At 39.4% G+C, this 21429-nt stretch overlaps 1 protein-coding gene across 4 annotated transcripts in view; it reads right to left on the reverse strand.

Moving 5' to 3' along the window:
- Positions 1 to 21429, reverse strand: part of BIVM (basic, immunoglobulin-like variable motif containing) — a 76706-nt gene that overhangs the window by 4619 nt on the left and 50658 nt on the right. For 2 of the 4 annotated variants that reach the window (XM_017861444.1, XM_017861451.1), the window contains 11 exons: positions 18800 to 18975; positions 17182 to 17297; positions 16638 to 16724; positions 14914 to 14965; positions 12578 to 12730; positions 9295 to 9502; positions 7907 to 8980; positions 5127 to 5371; positions 4655 to 4774; positions 4292 to 4505; positions 2861 to 3005 (listed from right to left, as the gene is read on the reverse strand). In XM_017861444.1, coding sequence (XP_017716933.1) covers positions 2861 to 3005; positions 4292 to 4505; positions 4655 to 4774; positions 5127 to 5371; positions 7907 to 8980; positions 9295 to 9502; positions 12578 to 12730; positions 14914 to 14965; positions 16638 to 16724; positions 17182 to 17297; positions 18800 to 18975 — 2590 coding nt within the window. Of the gene's footprint in view, positions 1 to 2860; positions 3006 to 4291; positions 4506 to 4654; positions 4775 to 5126; positions 5372 to 7906; positions 8981 to 9294; positions 9503 to 12577; positions 12731 to 14905; positions 14966 to 16637; positions 17298 to 18799; positions 18976 to 21429 lie in introns of those variants that run through there. The other 2 variants (XM_017861344.1, XM_017861349.1) reach the window with 2 other exon arrangements.

Consider the following 21429-nt stretch of genomic DNA (forward strand, 5'->3'; position numbering starts at 1 on the left):
AGCCATTAACTTAAGGGGTCCTAGCCCAGCTGAGCTGTCCTAGCCGACATGCAACAGAGACAAGGCACCCCCACGAGGCCTGAGCGAGCTTCAGAGGCATGAGCAAAATCAGCAGCTATTGCTGTGTGAAGCCACTAAAGCCGAAGGTAGTTTGTAATGTAGTGACAGTTGACCAGAAACATTTATACAATTAGGAAAAAACAAATGCCATCAAAGTTACTAACATAATCCTCACCAATCCATGTACTCAATGGAACCTGAAAAAATGCCCGCAGCTCATGCTCCTCTGCTTCACAAGCTTGCTAGTACAGCATTAGGAACCCACTCAGACCTGCTGTCAGGGCCAGGGCCCGCCTCACCGATGCAGGAGTGCCATCTAGTGTAGGAAATGACTAATTGCGGTCTTCCTTGTATTACAGCAACAAAATGCAAAAAGGAAAAAATAATTTTTCTTCATTACTTTTACAACACTCTTCCCAGGAGTGCACTGAGAGAATACTGATAATTCTCCTCTACTTTACTTGCAGATTTTCGTTTTTGAAACTGTAATCATGACTGCCAGTTAGAATCAGCACACTTGTGAGCTCATCAAGCCAAAGCTATGGTTACCCTTTCAAGCAGGAGGGCCTGGCACTTCACATAAAGATGAAAGGAGGAAGGTGTCTGTCAATCAGCTGAGCTGGGGGAGTGGTGGCAACTGTAATGAAACTGAAGGATTCATGCTCAGTCCAAGGCCTTGGCGTAGGCGAGGGGAACTGCTGTTGCTCCATGCCAGCTATTTTGGGGCTATCCAGAAATTTAGCCGCAGTATTTTCAGATCTTTTTCCCCCAAGAGAATCCATAATTTTTTGTAAAATCTCCCCAAAGGTAAATGTTGGTAGAAAAATGGAAAATTAAAGCTCAAGAGAAGAATACACCATGTAGTTCAAACCAAATGTGACTACAGCTGAATTCAACCAGCAGGCCCAATGCAGCCCCGCTCTAAGAATGAGTCACCAGCCAGGGTGCCCTCAGGAGAGGAGAACAGAAAAGAAAGTGAGGCCACATTCTGATTTTACTGGTTTCCCACCATCCTTCCTGCTCTTTACTCTGTATTCACCCTAAATGTCCTGAGCCAGGCAGGGCGAAGGCTGCTACCACCTGGCATCAACGAGCTGAAGGACCAAAGGCAGAAACTGCTCAAATAGAAAAACGATTCAGCAGGCAACAAACGAGCAAAAACTGCTGAACAAAGAAAAGTGGAACAGCATAAACAGGTCATTCACTAAATCAGAAACGCAAACTGTCTATGAACATAAAAAAATTCACTCTCAATAGTTATCAAGAAACCAGACGGAAAAGTCAGATACTATTTTCACTTATCCTAAAATAATCATTAGATAAGAACCCAAAGATTAAGGACACTCAAATCAGTATCTGTTAATACTTTTTTAAAAATAGAAATAATAAAAGACATTTGATTAAATTAGTCCTAATAGACCCAAAAAGAGACTACTTGGAGCCATTAAAAATGATATAAATCTGTATCATCATTGATAATAGGCCCTGTTCTAACACCAAATGGGTTACAGGTAAAATAAAAAGTATATAGCATCATCCCATTCTGGTAAAAAAAAAAAAAGAATACACACACTCAAATGAGTATACATATATATGCAATGTATATGCATCTATATGTGTGAAGAGAAGTCTAAAATTACATAAATTGTAAAGTGTAATCATCTTTTTAATACATACTTATAATTTTCTATGATGCATTTATTTTATTTGTATAATAAAGTTATTTGCAGGTTTTCAAGTTATTTACCTACCATGATGTATGTCTACCTCATAAGTCATTCCCGGTATATAAATTTCCTCAACAATAAGAAAATCAGAAAAAGATAAATGAAGACAGTATAAAATACAACACATTGGTAAGTGTGCTATGATTGGAAGACTGCAATCACTACAATAGTTTCACAGTTCATTTCAGTGATTCCAATCACTGACTCTTCAGACCAGAGCATCCCAACATCTTTCAAACACAGGATATGTAACTGGAGAGAACACTCAAGGATCATTAAATCAGCTACCACCAAACAGCATCTCATGACATAGTGATGGTTAAAAGATGCTACCACAATCTTGTGAATATACTAAAAACCAATGAACTATACACTGTAAATCAGTGAACTTTGTGGTATGTGACTATATTTCAATTTTTTTTAAAAGATGCCATCAAGGACAAAGAAAAAACTACTTTCCCAGACATACTCATAACTCCTGCCATCTCAGAATCTTCAAAATGAAAAATGTTCCCTGAGTATAGCACGACTCTGGGTTCTGGATAGAGCAAGACTTCACCACTGAATACGTCATGGGATTCACACGGTGAGAAACAGGACAGGAGTGCTGGATGTAACATTCCTGGCATTATATTTCCAAGTCCCTTCCTGGCTGACCTCTCTCAGGACACCGAACACACCGACAAGTACAATTTCCTTTGCTTCTCCATCACCTCCAAGAATATGGGAGTCCTTGAGGGTAAGGCCTATGCCTTACTCGTCTCTCCTTTCCCCAGGGCCAGCATGGTGTCTGACACATCATAGCTGCTCTATAAATATGTCAATGAGTGAAAATGCAACTTTTACATGTGAAATCCACAGGACTGGTTTTGTACCCCTGAACTAGGATAAGCCCAGCACCACTAAGAACTGACTCTGATTTCATCATCTCTAGAAAACAGAAAACAACCAATACTTCCTGCTGCTTTCTCAGTGAACAATGATTTGTGACAGTTCATGCTGTAATAAATATTTCTATTTGCTTATTTGGGTATTTACACAATTATCTGAATTAAAGAAATAAAAGACCTTACGAGAATTTTAGGAGAGGTTCCAGGCCATGCCCCGGGAATTCATTGAGAATTTCCATGGCAGTTACACAACCCACGGTTGGTATTCCTTCAGTATAATCACTTCCAAGCAAATAGGCCAAATTTATTAACTTATTCCGGTCCAATCCTAAAGAGTAACAATATTTTTTAATTTTTACTTTATCAAGATTTCTTATATATTTATAAACATTTTATTATATAAATCATATATGTGTGTATATCTCTATCTATATCCAACAACCAAAAATATCTTATTTGAAAATAAATTATTTTATTCAATGGTATTCTGTTAATATTTTTAAAGTTTTATCCATTCTCATAGCTTTAAATATCCTCTATATGCTGACCCCCAAAGTTAGCTGTCTAGCCTGGGTCTCTATGAACCACAGTCACATATATTCAACTATCAGTTCAACATCTCCACTGGGTATCCAATGAGCAGCTCCAATTTATCATATGCAAACCTGAACGCTTCGTTTCTCCTCCTCCACTGTGCTCCTTCCTTGTCTTACTTAAGGCAGGTCCACTCCACCAGCCACTCAGTATCTGGAATCCTCCTCAGCTTCATTCTTCTCCCGCCCCACATTCAATCTGCCTGCACACCCTAGCACACCAGACCCTGGTGGGTTTCAGCGTCTTCCTATTCTCTAACATTAACCCTTGCCATTTCCTCCCTCTTCCTCTCATACTGGCCTCCTTGCTTCCCTAGAACACAGCCCACAAGCCTCTGCCTCAGCCCCTTTCACTCACTAGTCCCAAGGTATCTATCTATCTACAGTGCTTGCTTCCTATTTCCTGCAGGTCCCTGCCCTGAAGTTATGTGAGTAAATCCTTTCCCAATAACTCTCTCTGAAACAGTACCTGCACTCTCAATGCCTGAAGTTCACTCTGTCCTCTCCTTTACTGCTATATTTTTTTTATATGGCACATACCACCAACTGTCAAATTATGATTTATGTATCTGCTTATCATCTGTTTCTCCTACTATTTTACTCTCTGCTCTTTCCCCCTTGTTAAGAACAACTGGCATATAGGAGTCACCAAACATATATTTTGCTGGATAAACAGAAGACGATCAATGCCAGAAACCCAAATACAGGCCCAGGTGCAGGAGTGACTCCCCCTGCTTCTCCTCTCCACCATCTTTGGTTCAGTCTGGAAATCTCGGATAACTAGTCAAAGTTTAACTAAGTCAGATGATTAACTACCTAAATATACTAGGACTTTAATTCCTTAATTCAAATGTTTAAAATCCTATTCCTCTATATAAGCCAATGATCACTTATATGAAAATTTGTATAGACCTACGATTTCCATCAATGCATCAAACCAGTTCCTTTGAAAGAAAAAATTCCTAGGACCAATTCTGAAGGTAAGTGTCAGAAAGTAATCCAAAAGACTCTGAAGTCTTACCTAATTGATTGTGAAAGTCCACATATTGATAATATTCAACAAACTTGTTTTTATTAAAAAAGTTTTTATAGACATGCCGTGCTCCAAACAGCCAGATATCACTGTCATCCGTGATGGTTCCGGAAGTCTGATCAGTCAGGTCCAGGATGGCGCACTGCGCCTCTGCTTCCATGGGAGCCTGGATGTAGGGAATGCCGAACAGGCGCAGGAGTTCCTGCAGAGTGAGGGGTACACAGTGACCCCCAGGGAAGGGCATCGCCAGGCCCTGAGCACCAGGAGGCGCAGTGCATACCCTCTTCATGCAATGCATTCCCCCCGGGTCTGAGGAAGGTGGTAAAGGAAGCCCAAGCTGCCTGCACCCACCTGGCTTTCCAGGAACATCTGTCCGGTGACAGTAGCAGCAATCCGTTCTTGCTGCTGTTTTTGAGCTTTCAGTGAACTCTGTTGTGCTAACAGGTTGCTCTCCAGAGTTTCCAACTCCTCCTATGAAATGTGTTTTCATTTATAGATTTACATTAATAATCCAAATGTGTTCATTTGTTACAGAAAGCCTGCATTTAGTCTGACTGAAATGACCAATAAGCTCTTTCTCCTTAGGAAGTACTCCACTGGATTTCTAACCAAGACTCTGTAATATCTTTAGAGATTCCTCACGAAACCACATGGAAAACGGAGTCTATTCCAGCCAGTAACCTACACAAAAACGAAGCCATCAGCAACCACAAGATGTACGGCAAATAGCTAATAAATACTCATCCAGCAACTCCTTAAAACTCAAAACCTACTTAACCCGGCTTCCTCAGCAAGAAGTGAAAACACAGTGTTACAGTATTACCAAATTAATATCTTGCCATTCGTGGAGTGAATCTTCCGCATCTTTCTCAGCTTCCTGTGGCTCACCATCCACATCCTCCCTCTCAGGGTTGTCCTTCAGGAGGCTCTCGGGCTCAGTAGGGGCTTCTTCCTCCCTAGTTCCTATCAGTTCCTCTTCGCCTTGTTCTGAGGGAGGTTTGGACGTTTCATACAATTCTGCTTGAAGTTCCTCATCACTAATCACACTTTGCACTTCAATGAAACTTCCTGTACCAAAATTAAAAGGTCACTTCATCTACAACCAAAACATTAAAATGATCCTGCAATCATCAAGAGCTTTCTGGAGGAACCTGAAAAATGCTACACCCTAAAAAGGAAAGATATGACTATAACAGAATACATGTAATAGTAGCATTATTATTAAATAAGTGTAATCACAAATGCCTGTAACTTCAAGCCTTTTTAATTAGGTAAACTGGCATTGTCTTTGAAAGTAGAAAACTCTCTTAAGATGTGTATATTCGCTTTATATAAATATGTTCTAAGTTAACTGACATTGTTTTAAAAATTCAAAAAGGAGAATTATCAAAGTATATAAATAATCAAGGAAGTTGCTCAATGTTTTCATGCTATTCACACAGCACAGAATAAAGCTGTGACTTAGAAATAGTTCTTCCTCTTCCACTTCCCTTCTCTCCTCTCTTACTGTCTTTCCTTCTCCTTAAAATATATTTATTGGTTCCCTTCCTTCCCTGCAGGTGGAGAGGGCTGGCAAGGCCTGTCCAGCTGGGTTTAAGGAGACAATCAGAACAGAAGAGGGGGGTCTCAGGACCTGGGAGCTGGCACCAAGGACACAGCTGAAGCAAAGAAGAGAGCAGGGCCAAGGAGGAGGCCAGTGGGAAGGGGAGAGTGTTATATATCAAGAGAGAATAAGCAGATGTAAATATATTGAGGATAAGGGGAGCAATGTTTCTCATTGTTAGGGATACTACAAAGAAGCAGGAAGCTAGACAGAACTCCATGTAATTGCAGATATCAGTATAAACTCATGGATTTTAGTACAGATAGACACAGAAATAAATACAGATGTGTGTGTGCATGTACATGTATACATAAATATACTTCCTGGCTCTGTTGCTGAAAGGGCCTGAGACAGTTACACCTCAGGATCCATAAGCACACTCACAACCAGCTTGCGGTGTCTAAACCCCATGCTCCACCAAAAGGAACCAGAGCTCCCTGGTGAAATGGCTGGTTCCAGGACTAGGGCAGAGTAAGTACAAGATATGCCTGGAACAGCTTGGCCAGAAAGTAAGGAAAAGCTCAAAATATAATGAAAAAACTGCTAAAAGCCATTAGAAGGAGTCCCCACTGGCCAAAGCTGTGACAATTTGAGCAACAAAGTAAATTATGACAGTATTGGATTATAACTCACCGAATAAAATAGGAATACAGGAGTCTACACTGATTAAAAATAATAAAAACAAATGGGGAGAAGAAAAGATCTTCCTCATAGGAGGATGTCAAGTAATAATATATAAGGAATGACGGAGTTTGAAAACCATCATTTGGCAACCAACGTAGTAACAAATTATTCCAGTAAACATCAATGGATGCTAACAAGTGGGTGGAAGTTTGTTCAGGAACAGCATATTTATATAGCTCCAAAAATTCCGTTCCCACAAAATACTTATTAATTACAAAAGGGAAATAGTAACTTTTGAATGAAGAAAACTAGCAGATACCAGGAACAAATTGTGTGTCTGTGTGTGTGTGTGTGTGTGTGGTTGATTCTCATTATTCAAAGCGGCCATCATCTATGAAGTCTCTGTGAACACTCAATTAGCAAATACTGAGTCATTGCTCCTAAACAGATACATGTGCATATTCACACATACACATATATAACATATATATGAACATATTTCATAGATATTATCTTAAATTCTAAAAAACCGCCATCTTAGTAGAGTCCATTTATTTTATAAACAAGAAACAAAGTTCAAGAAACAAATTAGTGACCTGCCTGAGGCTGCCACACTAACAGGTGCCAGAATAGGGATTCAAATCTGGTCCAACTGGCCTGGGGCCGGAGCTTCTTGCTCTCTCTCCATTGCATAATCCCCTACTGTCCCCACCCTCTGGTCATCTCTCTCAGAGCACGGGAACAAGGCAGAGTGTCACCTTGCTTAACCTCAGCAGGGCACAGTGTAGCAACTCAAGCTTTTCCCCAGCTCTGCAAATGTCCACAAAAGACCACAAAGACATTGCAGTGAGTACTGATTTTGGAGTTGCACATAAATTTTAGTGAGCAGGCAATTTTGCAAATATGGAATACATGAATAATGAGAAGCAACGGTATACATATGCATACAGATTTGGAGATATATGATATACATATAGAGGGCCACAGAAAGACCAAGAGAAATTATAAGCTAATGTGATAACATGCTAGCCACTGAGGTACTGGATGAAGGAACCGGTATTTTATAATATTCTTCCAACTTTTTAAAGTTCATAATTATTTCAAAATAAAAGTTTTAAAATCTAGAGGGAAACTCAACTTTACCTTCCCCAAGTAGGGCATGTCATGCCTTTAAAATGATAACAAAAGCAGAGCAACAGGGAAAGTCAAGATTCATGACCAGCTGTGTGTCCCTGGGAAAGTCATTTCACCTTTCTTTCTACATCTCTTGTTCCTTATCTGTAAAAGTAAAAACGGGACTACACAAAAGGATCTCTCAGTTCCTACAGAGGTGAAATCCTACCATTCCAAACTTCTACAAAAGCACAGACACGTACCATCAGATTCACTTTCTTCTGAGTCAATTTCCATTGGTTCCGCGGCCTTCAGAATGGAAATCAAACCCTGGTCTGCAGATTCAGTGGTCTGCTGTTCTTGGATGGTGTCCAGAAAATTCTCATGCTCTTTAGCATTAAATGACACCACATTTTCTACATTACTTACTGCCTCTGAAGGGACACTTACTATGCTACTCGTTTCTTGCAAACTGACAGGGCCAATGACTTCAGAAGCAGAATTTGGTTTACATTTTGTTTCATCATCACTTGAAAGAACAGAGGAATCAAATTTACTCTCATATGGGCAAAGTTCTTCCTGTTGCTCAAGCACTTCAGCATGTGTTTCACTCTTTGACACAGAATTTGTACAAGTTGGAGGTGCTGGTGTCAGCTCCCTTCCACTCGGGAGTCCAAGTGCATCACTATGTCTAACCACTGCACTCTCCAGAGGCAGTCGATCTTTTCTGTCCTTAACCATAGACTCATCACTTATCGGAAAGGCTTCACTCCCCACGTGAACAAGTGACATTTGTTCTTTTGGAACTGAGTCTGTGGACTCTCTCCCCTCATTAGTGCTGGCTACATGCTCCTCTGCAGAGTTGGCACTGGATGATGCAAGTGTTGCAGTAAACAGCATTCCTTTTCCATCTCTCACTTTAAGTCCTTCATCACTGTCCTTGGTGGAGCTGTTTATATGCATTTCTTCTGCTCCTGGCCCTCCCATCTGCACATCATCTCCAGCACACACTTTTACATCTTCGTCATCATCAAGAGCTCTCTGAATAGCTGAAAGGGTCCGGGGTGATATGGAGCCTTCGTCTACAGCAGCAGGTGCATTCGTCTCATGGGACTGCCTTCGATTCTCACTGTCCAGCTCCTCTTCTGAGCTACTTCCCATCAGGGCAGCTTGCATAGCTAGTAAAGTTCTTGGAGAAGGAGGGGTAGCATCAGGCTCTTTCTCTGTCTTCAGTTTTTCACATGGAGATGACTTCATGTCAAAAGACATGCTGTGCATTTTGCTGGAAGAAGGAAGAGACTCTGAATCCACTTCTGCAACTGTCTTACCTTGAATACCTTAAGAAGAATTAAAACACTTCTCACCATGCAGTTTTACAGTGTGACAATACACTTCTAGTAAGATGAATAAGATAACACTGGTTCTCATAAATAAGTATATACATTTTCATTTAATCAGCAACTAGAAGTTAATTCATTAGCTAATTTTAAAGTGGTCTGGCACTATAGTAGTTAATCCATTAATAGCAGTATACAGTTATTACATAAATAGAATTTCATTAATATTATCCAGGAGTGCTAGTTTATAGAATTCAGAGTGACGATATGTATTTGATTTCTAATGTAAATATATAAATGATGGTGCCTGATACCTTTTATCAAGATGTAATGTGAAGTGTCTTCAGAGACCACTCTCCTTGACTCTACCTCCTTCAGAAAGCCCCCTTCATCTTCATACTGCCTTCGGATGTGTCCTGAATGTTGCTGATTCATTTCCTTTTGGACATGTTCTATGTGCTGGTTCAGATAGTTTTTTTTAAGCAAGCCTTTGAGTTGGTACTGTGAAAAGTCATTGGACTCCTAAAAGCAAAATAAACAAACAAAAGTACTGTTTTATATTAAATACAGATAATATTACCATATTTCCACCCTTTCCCCAACAGGGAACAAAGAACAATTGGCTTTTTTCATTGATGGTCATTTCATATTATAAAAGTTGAATAACAAGAAAAACTACAACTTCCTTTTAAAAAAATAATCTTCAAAAGAGTTGGGCAAAAAAAATCATGTATACTAGGGCTGGGAGCGGTGGCTCATGCCTGTAATTCCAGCACTTTGGGAGGCCGAGGCAGGTGGATCACCTGAGGTCAGGAGTTCGAGAATAGCCTGGCCAACATGGTAAAACCCTGTCTCTACTAAAAATACAAAAGTTAGCCAGGTGTAGTGGCAGGTGCCTGTAATCCCAGCTACTCCAAAGACTGAGGCAAGAGAATCGCTTGAACCCGGGAGGCAGAGGTTACAGTGAGCGAAGATCGCACCATTGCACTCCAGCCTGGGGGACAAGAGCGAGACTTCCTCTCAAAGAAAAAAAAAAAAACATGAATACAGTTTATGATTTAATCATTATTCAATAAATATGTATTCAGCATGTAATGCATAGCAGTCACTATGACATTTGATTATGGTTTAACAATCTTCTAGAATGCAGGTAAATATGCAAGTGAAGTGCCCAGCACAACCTAATCCCATAAAAGACACAATAAATCATAGTAATCACAGTTATTAATAGTAATACTTAACATTATAAGGCATTTCCCATGGAGGACATTTTTCTAAGTGCTTTTACATATAATATATAATACCTCATTTTATTCTCACAATTATCCTATGAAACAGATATCACCTCCATTTTATAAATGAAGAAATCAGGACTTAAATAGGTTAGGTAACCTCCCTAGAGTCACAGGGCTAATAAGGGGTAGATCTGGGATCAAAAGCATGTCGATTTACTATAATTGAATCTATTAATATAGTAGACAACTCCCTCATCCTTGGGGTATGTTCCAAGACCCCCAGAGGACGCCTGAAACTGCAGAACCAAACCTGATTGTCATCAATCAGAACATGTTTCTCTTCATGTGTTCCACCCGAAAATTTAATGGATTTTCCATCTTAACTGAGCACTTATCACACACTGAGGTCATGACTTTTGCAGTTTATGGTACGACAGCAAAACCAGCACCAATTTCTTTTTTCCTTCTTCACAATTTCACAGCTAGAAAAGTCATTTTTATGCAGATCTTAGCAACCTCAGCCAGCATACGATTTTTTTTCTTTTCTTATTAATTCAAGAACTTTCACCTTTTCATTTAAAGGAGTTACTTTACAGCTTCTCTTTGGCATATTCAAATTGCCAGCATCATACTCTTGCACTGCTGTGCCATTATTAAGTCAAATAACAGTGACTTGAGGAGAAGCACTGCAATATCGCAACAGTCAATCTGATCACCGCGACAGCTACTCAGTGATTAAAAAGAAGGAAGCGTCTACAGTATGGAGACGCTCGACAAAGGGAAGATTCATGTTCCAGGCAAGATGGAGCAGGAAGGTGTGAGATTTCATCACGCTACTCAGAATGGTGTGCAACTTAAAACTTATGAATTGCTTATTTCTGAAATTTTCCATTTAATATTTTCAGACCACAGTTTAACACAGGTCACTGAAAACTGCAGAAACCGAAACCCTGAGTAAGATGGAACTATGGTATTATGATTATTACTACTGCTATTATTATCTACCATCACTACTGTTACCAATATTACATTTGCACGACGTACAGATGATACAAAGGCCCAACGTGGATGACTTAGAACATCTCTATCAAAATGACAGATCCAGTAAGCTGCTACTCCACACCACCCTGCAGTCCACCACTTCCCGAGACTTCGTGGTTGCAGAAGAAAATGCAGAACAGTAAATCACTAGGGACTGTCTCTCTTTCTCCCATTTCTTCCTATTATTGTTTACACAACCAAAATTATACTTCCTCAGCTGCCACCTTTCACACTCAAGAAATAAAATGTCTCATAGACAGACTGAGCCTGGATTTTTTTCCTGAAATAAAAATCAATTTACTTCTGTCCTTTGTATATCCAAAGACCCAAGAATGTCACTTCTGTGTACCTTAGTGTCTGCTACTGCACACTCTTTGTGGAAAACACAGGGAGTGATGAGAAAAGAAGTATACCCTTCCTTTTTCGTATTTCTGCTACCAATTTAAGCAATATTCAAAAATTGTAGAAAATAAAAAACACTCCATCTACACACTAAGGTCGATGATGCTGCAAAATTTCTATTCTGTCCTACAGTGGGTGAAAGGAGAACTATGGTAGAAGTAACAGGTAGTAGCAATAGAAAGAGAAAACTCACTCACTGGCAACTAAGACAGAGAGTCATCAATAGTCACATGAATTAAGTATCAATGGTAGCATGATCAGGAGACATATTTGCTAGCACCCAACCACACACCACCTCCACTCTAGCTTTCCGGGCCTGCCAAGCTACAAGGTGTTCCAAGGGGAGGAAGCCCCATTCCCACTGTCCAGGAAGAGGAGGAGGGAATGTGGAGAGCCAATGGCATTTCTAGGGGTGCAGCAGAGGAAGATACACCTGGAATTTCAATTTAGAACTTATTTTTCCATTGTGATCAGATTCTATATAACTATTAGTTTTTATAGACAATGTTTATTATAGGCTACAATAACTTTTATGAACTAACCTAAGAACTGAGCCAGTAAGCATCTACTGGACACATATCATGTGAAAAAGACTGAGCTAGGCACTGAAAATACAGAGGTGGGCAAGATAAGCATGTTTTGGAGCTAAGAACTATAAAGTGACAGTACAGGGTGCTGTGAGAACAAAGACCAGGAGAAGTCTTGCGTCAAAAGCCAAGAAAGACTGCTTAGAGTAAATGTCTATAGGCTCAAACATATAAATAAACAATGCTTCTTAGAATCTCGGAGATACAGAAATGCTGTTTATGGTTAACTGAGTTATCATGTAAGTATTGCTTATCAATTTTCTCTTCTTTCTAAAAAAAAGTTTTGCTGAAGTTCTTAATTCTAAGCATGAATGTATGGTTGTATGTTTTACCTCTGGCATTGCTTCAAATAATGTTCTTCTGCGCTTGGTGAACTCTTTCATATCAGTCAAGATTTCGTGCTTTACTTCAGGGGGCAGGCTGCTGAAGTCCTCAGACTCAATATCTATCGCTTGAGGATTATGAAAGAACTCTTCCTGTAAAGAGAAAAACACAGCACCATGAAATTCACATTTCGTACACTTAGTTCTATTCACCATTAGGGATATGTATTATGCTTATATAATGAACACAGTTCTACATAATCAACACTTAGCTAAACACAGTTGCATATAATCTGTGACAGGCAACAAAGTGAGTAGGCAGATTAGGGAATGTAGCCATTCACTCTTTAATTCATTCAAAAGAAAAAATACTCAGCAGGTACCTCTAAGGCACCAGGCACTGTTCTAGGTGCTAAGGTACTGTGAGATCAGATAAGGTGCCAGATAAGGTCCCTGCTCTTAGGAGTAGAGGAGGGCAGACAATAAATAAATAAATAAATGAACAAGATAATGGTAAGAAAATAAAGCATATTTATCTGATATGAGAGTGATTACATGAAAAGAAAGCAGAAAAAACGGATTCATTTGACAAATAAAGAAGACCCCACTAAAAAGAGGATGTGTGAGCAGGGACTTGAAAGATATCAAAGAGCCTAAGGACAGAGCATTTCAGGCTGAGAGAACAGAAAATGCAAGAACCCAAGACAGAATGAGCCTTAAGAATTCAAGCAACATATATAATTCCTGTAATTAAATTAGTTTTATTTTGCTTATAACATAAAAAATGAAATTAAAAGTAGGAAATTCACAGGAGACATGGAAAAGCGTAAAACTTTACTCAATTTTAACTCATTACCGAAAGTACTTTAAAATCCTTCATTAGTAAAAAAGTAGCTAATACAACCTGCTGTCCTGCATGTCTGTATGTTACATGTGTACATACTAACCAGCAAACGCGCAGGACAGAACTGTCACTGAGCTCAGCGTTTCCTGTGCCTTCCCTCACTAATGCTCCCATCACCCCTATCAGGAAGGCACTGATATCAATTTCATTTTACAAAAAAAGAAAAATAAAGCCTTGGAGAATTTAATCTGTGTAAGATCACACAGCTAGTGAACAGTGGAGCCTGGATTGAAACGCAGGTCTTTCTGACCTCGAGGCCCATGGTCTTAACTAAGACTGCTCTCACTAGCTGCATTAATAGCACAGCACCTCCACAACCTGAAGGATCTAGAGGTTTTAGCTCAAAAGTCTTCTACCTAATACAACAAAACAATATGAACAAACAAGAAACAGTGAATTTGGGAATCAAAAAAATGCTATCTGTGACACTAACAAACTTGAAAAAAATGTTTATGAAAAAATATATATATATTTTATATATATATATAAGGCATAATCTCAATTTGTAAAAATGTTATTCATGAAAATGTGTGTGGGACATTCTTCTTGTCTAACTCTCTGCTAGGGGCTGACCTTAGTAACTAACTTCTGAGGAACAGGATGTGGTGGGAAGGATGCTGCACAACTTCCAAAGCTAGGTCAGAAAGGCAACAGGGCTTCTGCTTAGGACGATGGGATGCCCACCCTCAGAACATAGCCACCATGCTGGGAAAAAGCCCAGGCCACATGGAGAGGCCACAAGCAGGGCTCTGGCGCCAGCCGCACGGAAGTCTGGCTGACAGCCAGCATCAACCACCGCCCATGGCAGCAAGGAAGCCTTGTTAGTTACTCCAGCCCCAGCTACAGACTGGCTGCATCTACACAAGAGACCCCAGAGATAACTGCCTGGCTGAGCTCATCAACCCCTGGAACCCAGACAGGTGATGAAAACAAAAGATGTTTTAATCACTAAGTTACACAGCAACAGATAACTAGAATGTACACACATATGTGTACACATAGATATGTACATATGTACATTTGATACATGTATACAAATACACACACAGATATACAATTATATGGGGCAGGTGAAGAATGGATGAAAATATATCACAATGTTACCACAAGTTATTTATGAATGATATGTTTTCTATATTTTCTATGTAAGCACATATTACTATTGGTTGGTTGGTTGGTTGGTTGTAAAAGACAAATGGCTTATTTTGAATACACAGACGTGCATAATGGCAAATTCCATATATATACACATGTATAGGTGAGTGTGTATTTATATACATACATGTACACATATATATGCACAATCAGAAAGGCATCTGTCTTTACTTTTCATCAGGAACTTTCATAGTTTCATATACCTCACTAATATTCATTTTCATGTCATTCATTTCAAATAACAGAATATATTCTGAATTCAAAAATCATCTAAATACCTGTAATGCTTGTTTTGATTCATTCTTTCTTGCCATTGTTTTTCATCTTCCTCTTCTGAACTGAAAGTCAAACACACTTTTACGATATCTATGATTTTTAATGACTGCTTACAAAGATACTTGTATGCAAGGTGCTGCTCGTTATAGGAGCTACAGTGGTGAATAAAACAGCAAGATCTGTGCCACTACTGGTCTCATGGTCTGGTGGGGGACACATGTAAGTAAGCAATTAGAGTGGGATCTAGTAACTTCCACCACAAGGGAAGGGCAGGTCACTAGAGATGCAATAGGGATTCACCTCACCCAATGTAGCAGGAGTCACAAAAGCTTTCCAGGATCCCCGGCAATTACACTGGTTGGAGTTAGCCACGAATAAGTGAGGAGTCTAGTTGTAGGGAGTGGGAAGGTTCATGGAGAAAAGTGTTCCAGGCAAAGAACTAAGTTTTATAACTATATAGAAACAAGGAAAAGAAAGCCTGCCTGTGGAGGATGTGAAGAGAGGAAGGGATAAGACTGGAAAATGTAATTAAGGAGTTAAAGTTTTATCCTAAAGAAATGAGAAGCTAAGCTGAGTGTGGTGGCTCACGCCTGTAATCCCAGCATTTTGGGAGGCCGAGGCAGGTGGATCACTTGAGGTCAGGAGTTTGAGACCAGCCCAGACAACATGGTGAAACCTCGACTCTACTAAAAATATAAAAAATTTTCCAGGTGTGGTGGCAGGTGCCTGTAATCCCAGCTACTCCAGAGGCTGAGGCAAGAGAATCACTTAAACCCAGGAGGTTGGGGTTGCAGTGAGCTGAGATTGTGCCACTGCACTCCAGTCTGGGCAACAGAGACTCCACCTCAAAAAAAAAAAAAAAGAAAAGAGAAGCTAGAAAGTGTTTTAAGTAAGGAAATGACAGTATCAGATTTGGATTTTAAACAGACTATAACACAAAACAGAGATTGGGCTTGGTAGGAGGAGTTATTACCAAAAGGGTAAGAAAAATACAAAGACAGAAAGAAGTTTAAAAACGAATAATGTAACCTGGAGAAAAAAGGACAGTGGGAGCAATGGAGACAAATAGAACTGTGCTGATTCAAAAGCTAAGTCGTCTCTTGGGAACTCCTGGGAAAGGAAGAGGTGGAGGGAAGGACAGGGGACAAAGGCCAACTGTCGAGTTTCTCGTTCTACACCTTCACTTCAAACACAGAAGCTACCAACCATGAAGAGATAGACAGAGGAAGTGGAGTCCACAGAGAGGCTAAGCAGAAAGGGCCAGAGAGATGCCAGGGGAGTGGGGCAGTGCAGCATGGTTTTTAGGGCAGAGAAGTCGAGTACACTGAGAAGTTCAAAGCATCTGCTAGATTTAGCAATAAGAATGTCATGGGTTGTGGTATTTTAGCATCATGGTGAGAGAGACCATATTGGATTGAAAAGCAGCTAGAAAGAGCTTGTGCAAGCAAAGTGCAAGGAAAACTAAAATTCATGCCTTGGAGAATTTTAAATCCACAGCCCTGGCAGAAGTTCTTTAGAATGAAGAGGAATAAGAATCATGAATCACCAAAACACAAAGAATAGTAAATAAAAACTTTAGTCTTTGAAAAATATTCTGAAAGGTACACATCGTGCCTATTTCAGATGCATTAAGAAATCTTCACATGCCTTATTATGTAGATAACACATCAAGGTTTAAATGTGTCCGAATGTAGCAATTACTAAAATAATATTCTTAAAGAGTTAAACATTTACCTGTGCTTTTCTTCCTCTTGTAAAGGAGGCAAAACATACATGTCGTTTTCTCTTCGAACCTGCGTAAGACTGGGTAGTGCTTCATCTCTGGAAAGTACACAAATCTTTAAACAGATTATATGAAATAGGATTTTGAGTCAATAATACTCCCCTACTGATTACACAGACTCTGCTCAGGATGGTGAACAGGGACCTGACCTGGCTGCCCTCGGGCCACTGCTGTGGAAAATAAATGCAGTCGAGAGAAAGAAAGGAACCGTGGCGGGGCTGCTCACCCAGAGCCAAGAAGAGCATAATCAAAGCAAAAAGTGTACATGACACAACACAACAGCTGTTTTTTCTCATTAGCAAAGTTGATTCTCACAGAATGGAGAATTGCCACAACTCCAAATTACCACGTCAAATGGCAGCCTACTTGTCTCATTTCATTCTCTATTTTCTGTTGAAAGTTAAAATTACATAGGGAAAGAGAGTCGCAGGAATTCAAGACAAAAATCACTTTTAAAAAACTTCATCTCTAACATGACTGTAATTTTCCTCTTGCCTTTTGCTTTTAAAGGCAGTTTTGATGGCTTGTCTTTTCAAAAATGTTTTCAGAAGCTTCTCTGTCGTTTTCCTGGAGTCACTGGACGCTAAGTCCTTTCTCTGCCTTCTCTTCGCCTATGAGAAGAAAGGATGTGAGATCTCACTTCAGGATATTAGACGACTAGAAACATTTCTGTGATTTATTTCCCATAGAATTTGGTTTGTCTGAGTTTTCAGACTATGGTTGCTTCAGCTTTTCCTCCTAATTGCCATATAAACGAATATCTTCAGCTTGCTGCTACATAAAGGATACCCAGAGTTTCTATCTATTACTTAATGGGCTACTATACAATATATTTGGGAAACTATTAATTTACTTTCAGTTTCTTTTAAATGTTCTTTAATATGCCCAAGAAGTGGAAAGCTTAAATGCTTCCCAAAAGGAATTATTTATTTATTCTATAAAATGTCACAGTGACACCAAAAACAACTCCTAATATTGCTTTTTATAAACATGCATTACTTACATGTAATTCTGCCCTTCAATATTCAAGATTATATATCACAAGAAATTCTAAAACGTATAGAAATATCTTGTAAGAAATGTTCAAGTCGTGACAAATGGATAGCCCCGTGCTTATAGCTAAATTTCAGATAAAAATAACCAAGATATTCTCTTTTCCTTTCTAATCCTTCCACAAAGTACCTGACTTACAGTATGCCTTGGGTAACTGAAAACTGCAACATTCAAGTCTAGACACTCTTACTGAGGCAATAAACATCCCCCAGCATTTATAAAGCCTTACTTTTATCCTATATCCTCACTTAATTAGAGAGTATGTCTGGTATGATTACAAAGTCATCATTCCATTACTTTGGCATTTTCAAAAAATAAAAGTCATATATCCAAATGGGTGCTGTTATTTGGACTGTTTAAACATTATTTTATGTCATTTTTTTAGAGATGGGGTCTCTCTGTGTTGCCCAGGCTGGACTTGGGCTCAAGCAATCCTCCTGCCCCAGCTTTCCAAAACATTTTTTAAAACTACTTCCAGAACAATAAAGCTGCAACTCATTCTCATTCTTCTATATCATGGTCAATTTCCTTCCTAGATAATCCACTTTAGTCACCACTTGGCACCACATAACATTGCTTACTCCTAAAATCCAATTCCCCTCAAGAGAAGGCTTGCTATCACGGAGGATACGTGATCTCAGATTCAGGGAGGCACTTCCCAAAGAGGGTTTCCACAGTGTTCTGAGTGATGGCAGCATCCTTGAAATAAATATAGAACACCTAACAAGATCCTCTAAAAGGAAAACTCTCAATGGCAAGGTTTTTAGTAGTTAGTTTTATTTTATTTAAAAGTTAAATTTTATCTTTGAAATAAATTTTAGATAAATAAACTTAGATAAATAAATTTTATCTTTTTATTGTGCCCATGATGAACTCTCATAAAACTTTTAAAATGAAAATTGTTCAAGATAAAAAAGTAGACGTAATTAAATTAAATATATGTCAAAATAAGTCTGTCTCTAAAATTCTAAAGAGAAAACAGAAATTTTATGTGAACTTTTCTAAGAATGCAGAAAGAAAACAATTATTTGACACTTACCGAAAACTAGATGACACTTACCAAAGTCTGTTTCTTCAATAGTGGAGCATCCCCATCAAACACAAAAACAGGACGAATTCGAAAAAATAAGAGTTTGCAGAGCCGATGAAACAAAGTGAGAAGGTGAGCGTTTTCTATCGAGTTCCCGTGGTGATCCCGGACTCCTTTAAGTGCTTGGTTTAACCAAATGCTAATATCTGGAAGAATTGTTAATGGAAAAAATCTCTGGAATTTTTCTCTTCATCCTCACAACTTCAATTTCCTAATAACTGATATTATCCAAATGTTGAACACTAAATACTTATCACTATTCATTTAAAACTGAAAACCATTTAGCTCTCATGGGATCTACCTAAAGTCAGTTAACTTTAGTTGAGCTCTTGTTACCCCTATTCACATACTGCGTTTTAAAATTATACAAAGACAGACATATCCTTTTAAGAAGTCTCGTTGCAAAGAATCGCTTCTTTAAAAAGACAAGTGATTGCTAAAGAATTTTCATGAATTAGCACAAATTTTCTGGAGGACAATTTGACAATTCATAGAGAAAAAAACTTTAAAACTTTGCAGTCTATTTTACCACTTTCAGACGTTGATCCTCAAAAAATCATCACGGATATATAATGAGAGTTATTTATAGAATGCTTGTTAATAATAACGAAAATATAACAAACAGTTTAAAAGTTTCCCAGCAGGTCTTTCTACAAAACTAATTATGGGCCAGGCGTGGTGACTCACACCTGTAATCCCAGCACTTTGGGAGGCCAAGGCGGGCGGATCATGAAGTCAACAGATCAAGACCATCTGGCCAACATGGTGAAACCCTGTCTCTACTAAAAATACAAAAATTAGCCGGGCATGGTGGCGCGTGCCTGTAATCCCAGCTACTCAGGAGGCTGAGGCAGGAGAATCGCTTGAACCCAGGAGGCAGAGGTTGCAGTGAGCCGAGATCGTGCCACTGCACTCCGACGACAGAGCAAGACTCCATCTCAAAAAACAACAACAACAACAACAACGAAAAAAACTAACTACAGCAGACCTATTGGCTAGAATACCAAAAATCCCTTAAAAATGGAAGTTGCAGGAGTATGCATGATAAGGAAGATAATCATTAAATATTATTAAAGATAATAAAACAGGTTATAAAAGCATATAAAGTGTAACTCCATTTTCTGATACAGTATATATGTTAGATATAAAAAACTAGAAGTTCACACACCAAAATATTAAGAGTATATATTACGTCTGCCGAGATTAAAGATAATATTTTCATCTTGAAGTTTTCTTATATTTTTAAACTTTTCTAAAAAGTACTTCTCAAAAAATTTTATATCTGTCCAAAAGAAAGAGCGACACTGCGCTCTGCTGGTTTTCCTGCTCTCAGACTCTGCTAGCTCCTGTAACACTGTTAGAGTATTCACTTCGTCAGTGATCTTTCTCAGTCCATCTTCTTTCCTCCTGTCTGAACTATGAACCTCCACTCCCCTCCACACACACCACACCCTGACTCCATGTATATGTCTGGCCCAGAGCGCTTTCTTGACCCCAGAACAGAGAGCACAGATGACATCTCTACCCCATGCCTCACAGACATTTCAAACTTAACATGATCAAAACTGAACTCCATTTCTTCTCCACTAAGCTGCTCATGCCCCCATCTCATTGAATATCACTGCCATTCACCCGAGCCAGAATGCTGGGCATCACCCTCTATAGCCCCCCCTCCATCAACTATTACCAGGTCTATCAATTCTACCTTCTAATATATCTTGAAGGTATATACTAGATTTCATCAATGTGTCTTTGGTGAAAACCCTCCAAAGCTTCCCACTGCCTTCAAGATACCATCTAAAACTTCTCCTCCTGGTCTAGGAAGCCTCTGCTCACTTCCTGCCACTGGGTTTTTCTCAAATCCTGGAAATCACTAAGCTCCTTCCTGCCTCCAAGTTCTTCTCACATGCTGCTTCCTCTGCCTGAAAGTTTTTCCCTCTCTCCGCCTAGTTCTCTCCTACTCTAAGGCCTCGGTCTATGGGTCCCTTCCTCAGTCTAGATGAAGACCTCCTCCTTGTATACATTCCTATTTTAAAATATATTGAGGCTAAGCACATGGCTCATGCTTGTAATCCCAGCACTTTGGGAGGTCGAGGTGGGCTGAACACCTGGGGTCAGGAGATCGAGACCATCCTGGCCAACATGGTGAAATCCTGTCTCTACTAAAAATACAAAAATTAGCCAGGCGTGGTGGCGTGCACCTTTAAGGCTGAGGCAGGAGAATCGCTTGAACCCAGGAGACGGAGGTTGCAGTGAGCCGAGATCGCGCCACTGCACTCCAGCCTGGGTGACAATGGAAGGCTCCGTCTCAAGAGAAAAAAAAAAACCAGAGAGAAACCTGAACTGATACTAATTTTTGCAGGTAAATTTCTTTTTTTTAATTATACTTTAAGTTCTAGGGTACATGTGCATAACGTGCAGGCTTGTTACATATGTATACTTGTGCCATGTTGGTGTGCTGCACCCATCAACTCGTCAGCACACATCAATTCGTCATTTATATCAGGTGTAACTCCCAATGCAATCCCTCCCCACTCCCCCCTCCCCATGATAGGCCCCGATGTGTGATGTTCCCCTTCCGGAGTCCAAGTGATGTCATT

Source organism: Rhinopithecus bieti, unplaced genomic scaffold, assembly GCF_001698545.2.
Source record: "Rhinopithecus bieti isolate Rb0 unplaced genomic scaffold, ASM169854v2 scaffold_2254, whole genome shotgun sequence".
NCBI classification, from domain to species: Eukaryota; Metazoa; Chordata; class Mammalia; order Primates; family Cercopithecidae; genus Rhinopithecus; species Rhinopithecus bieti.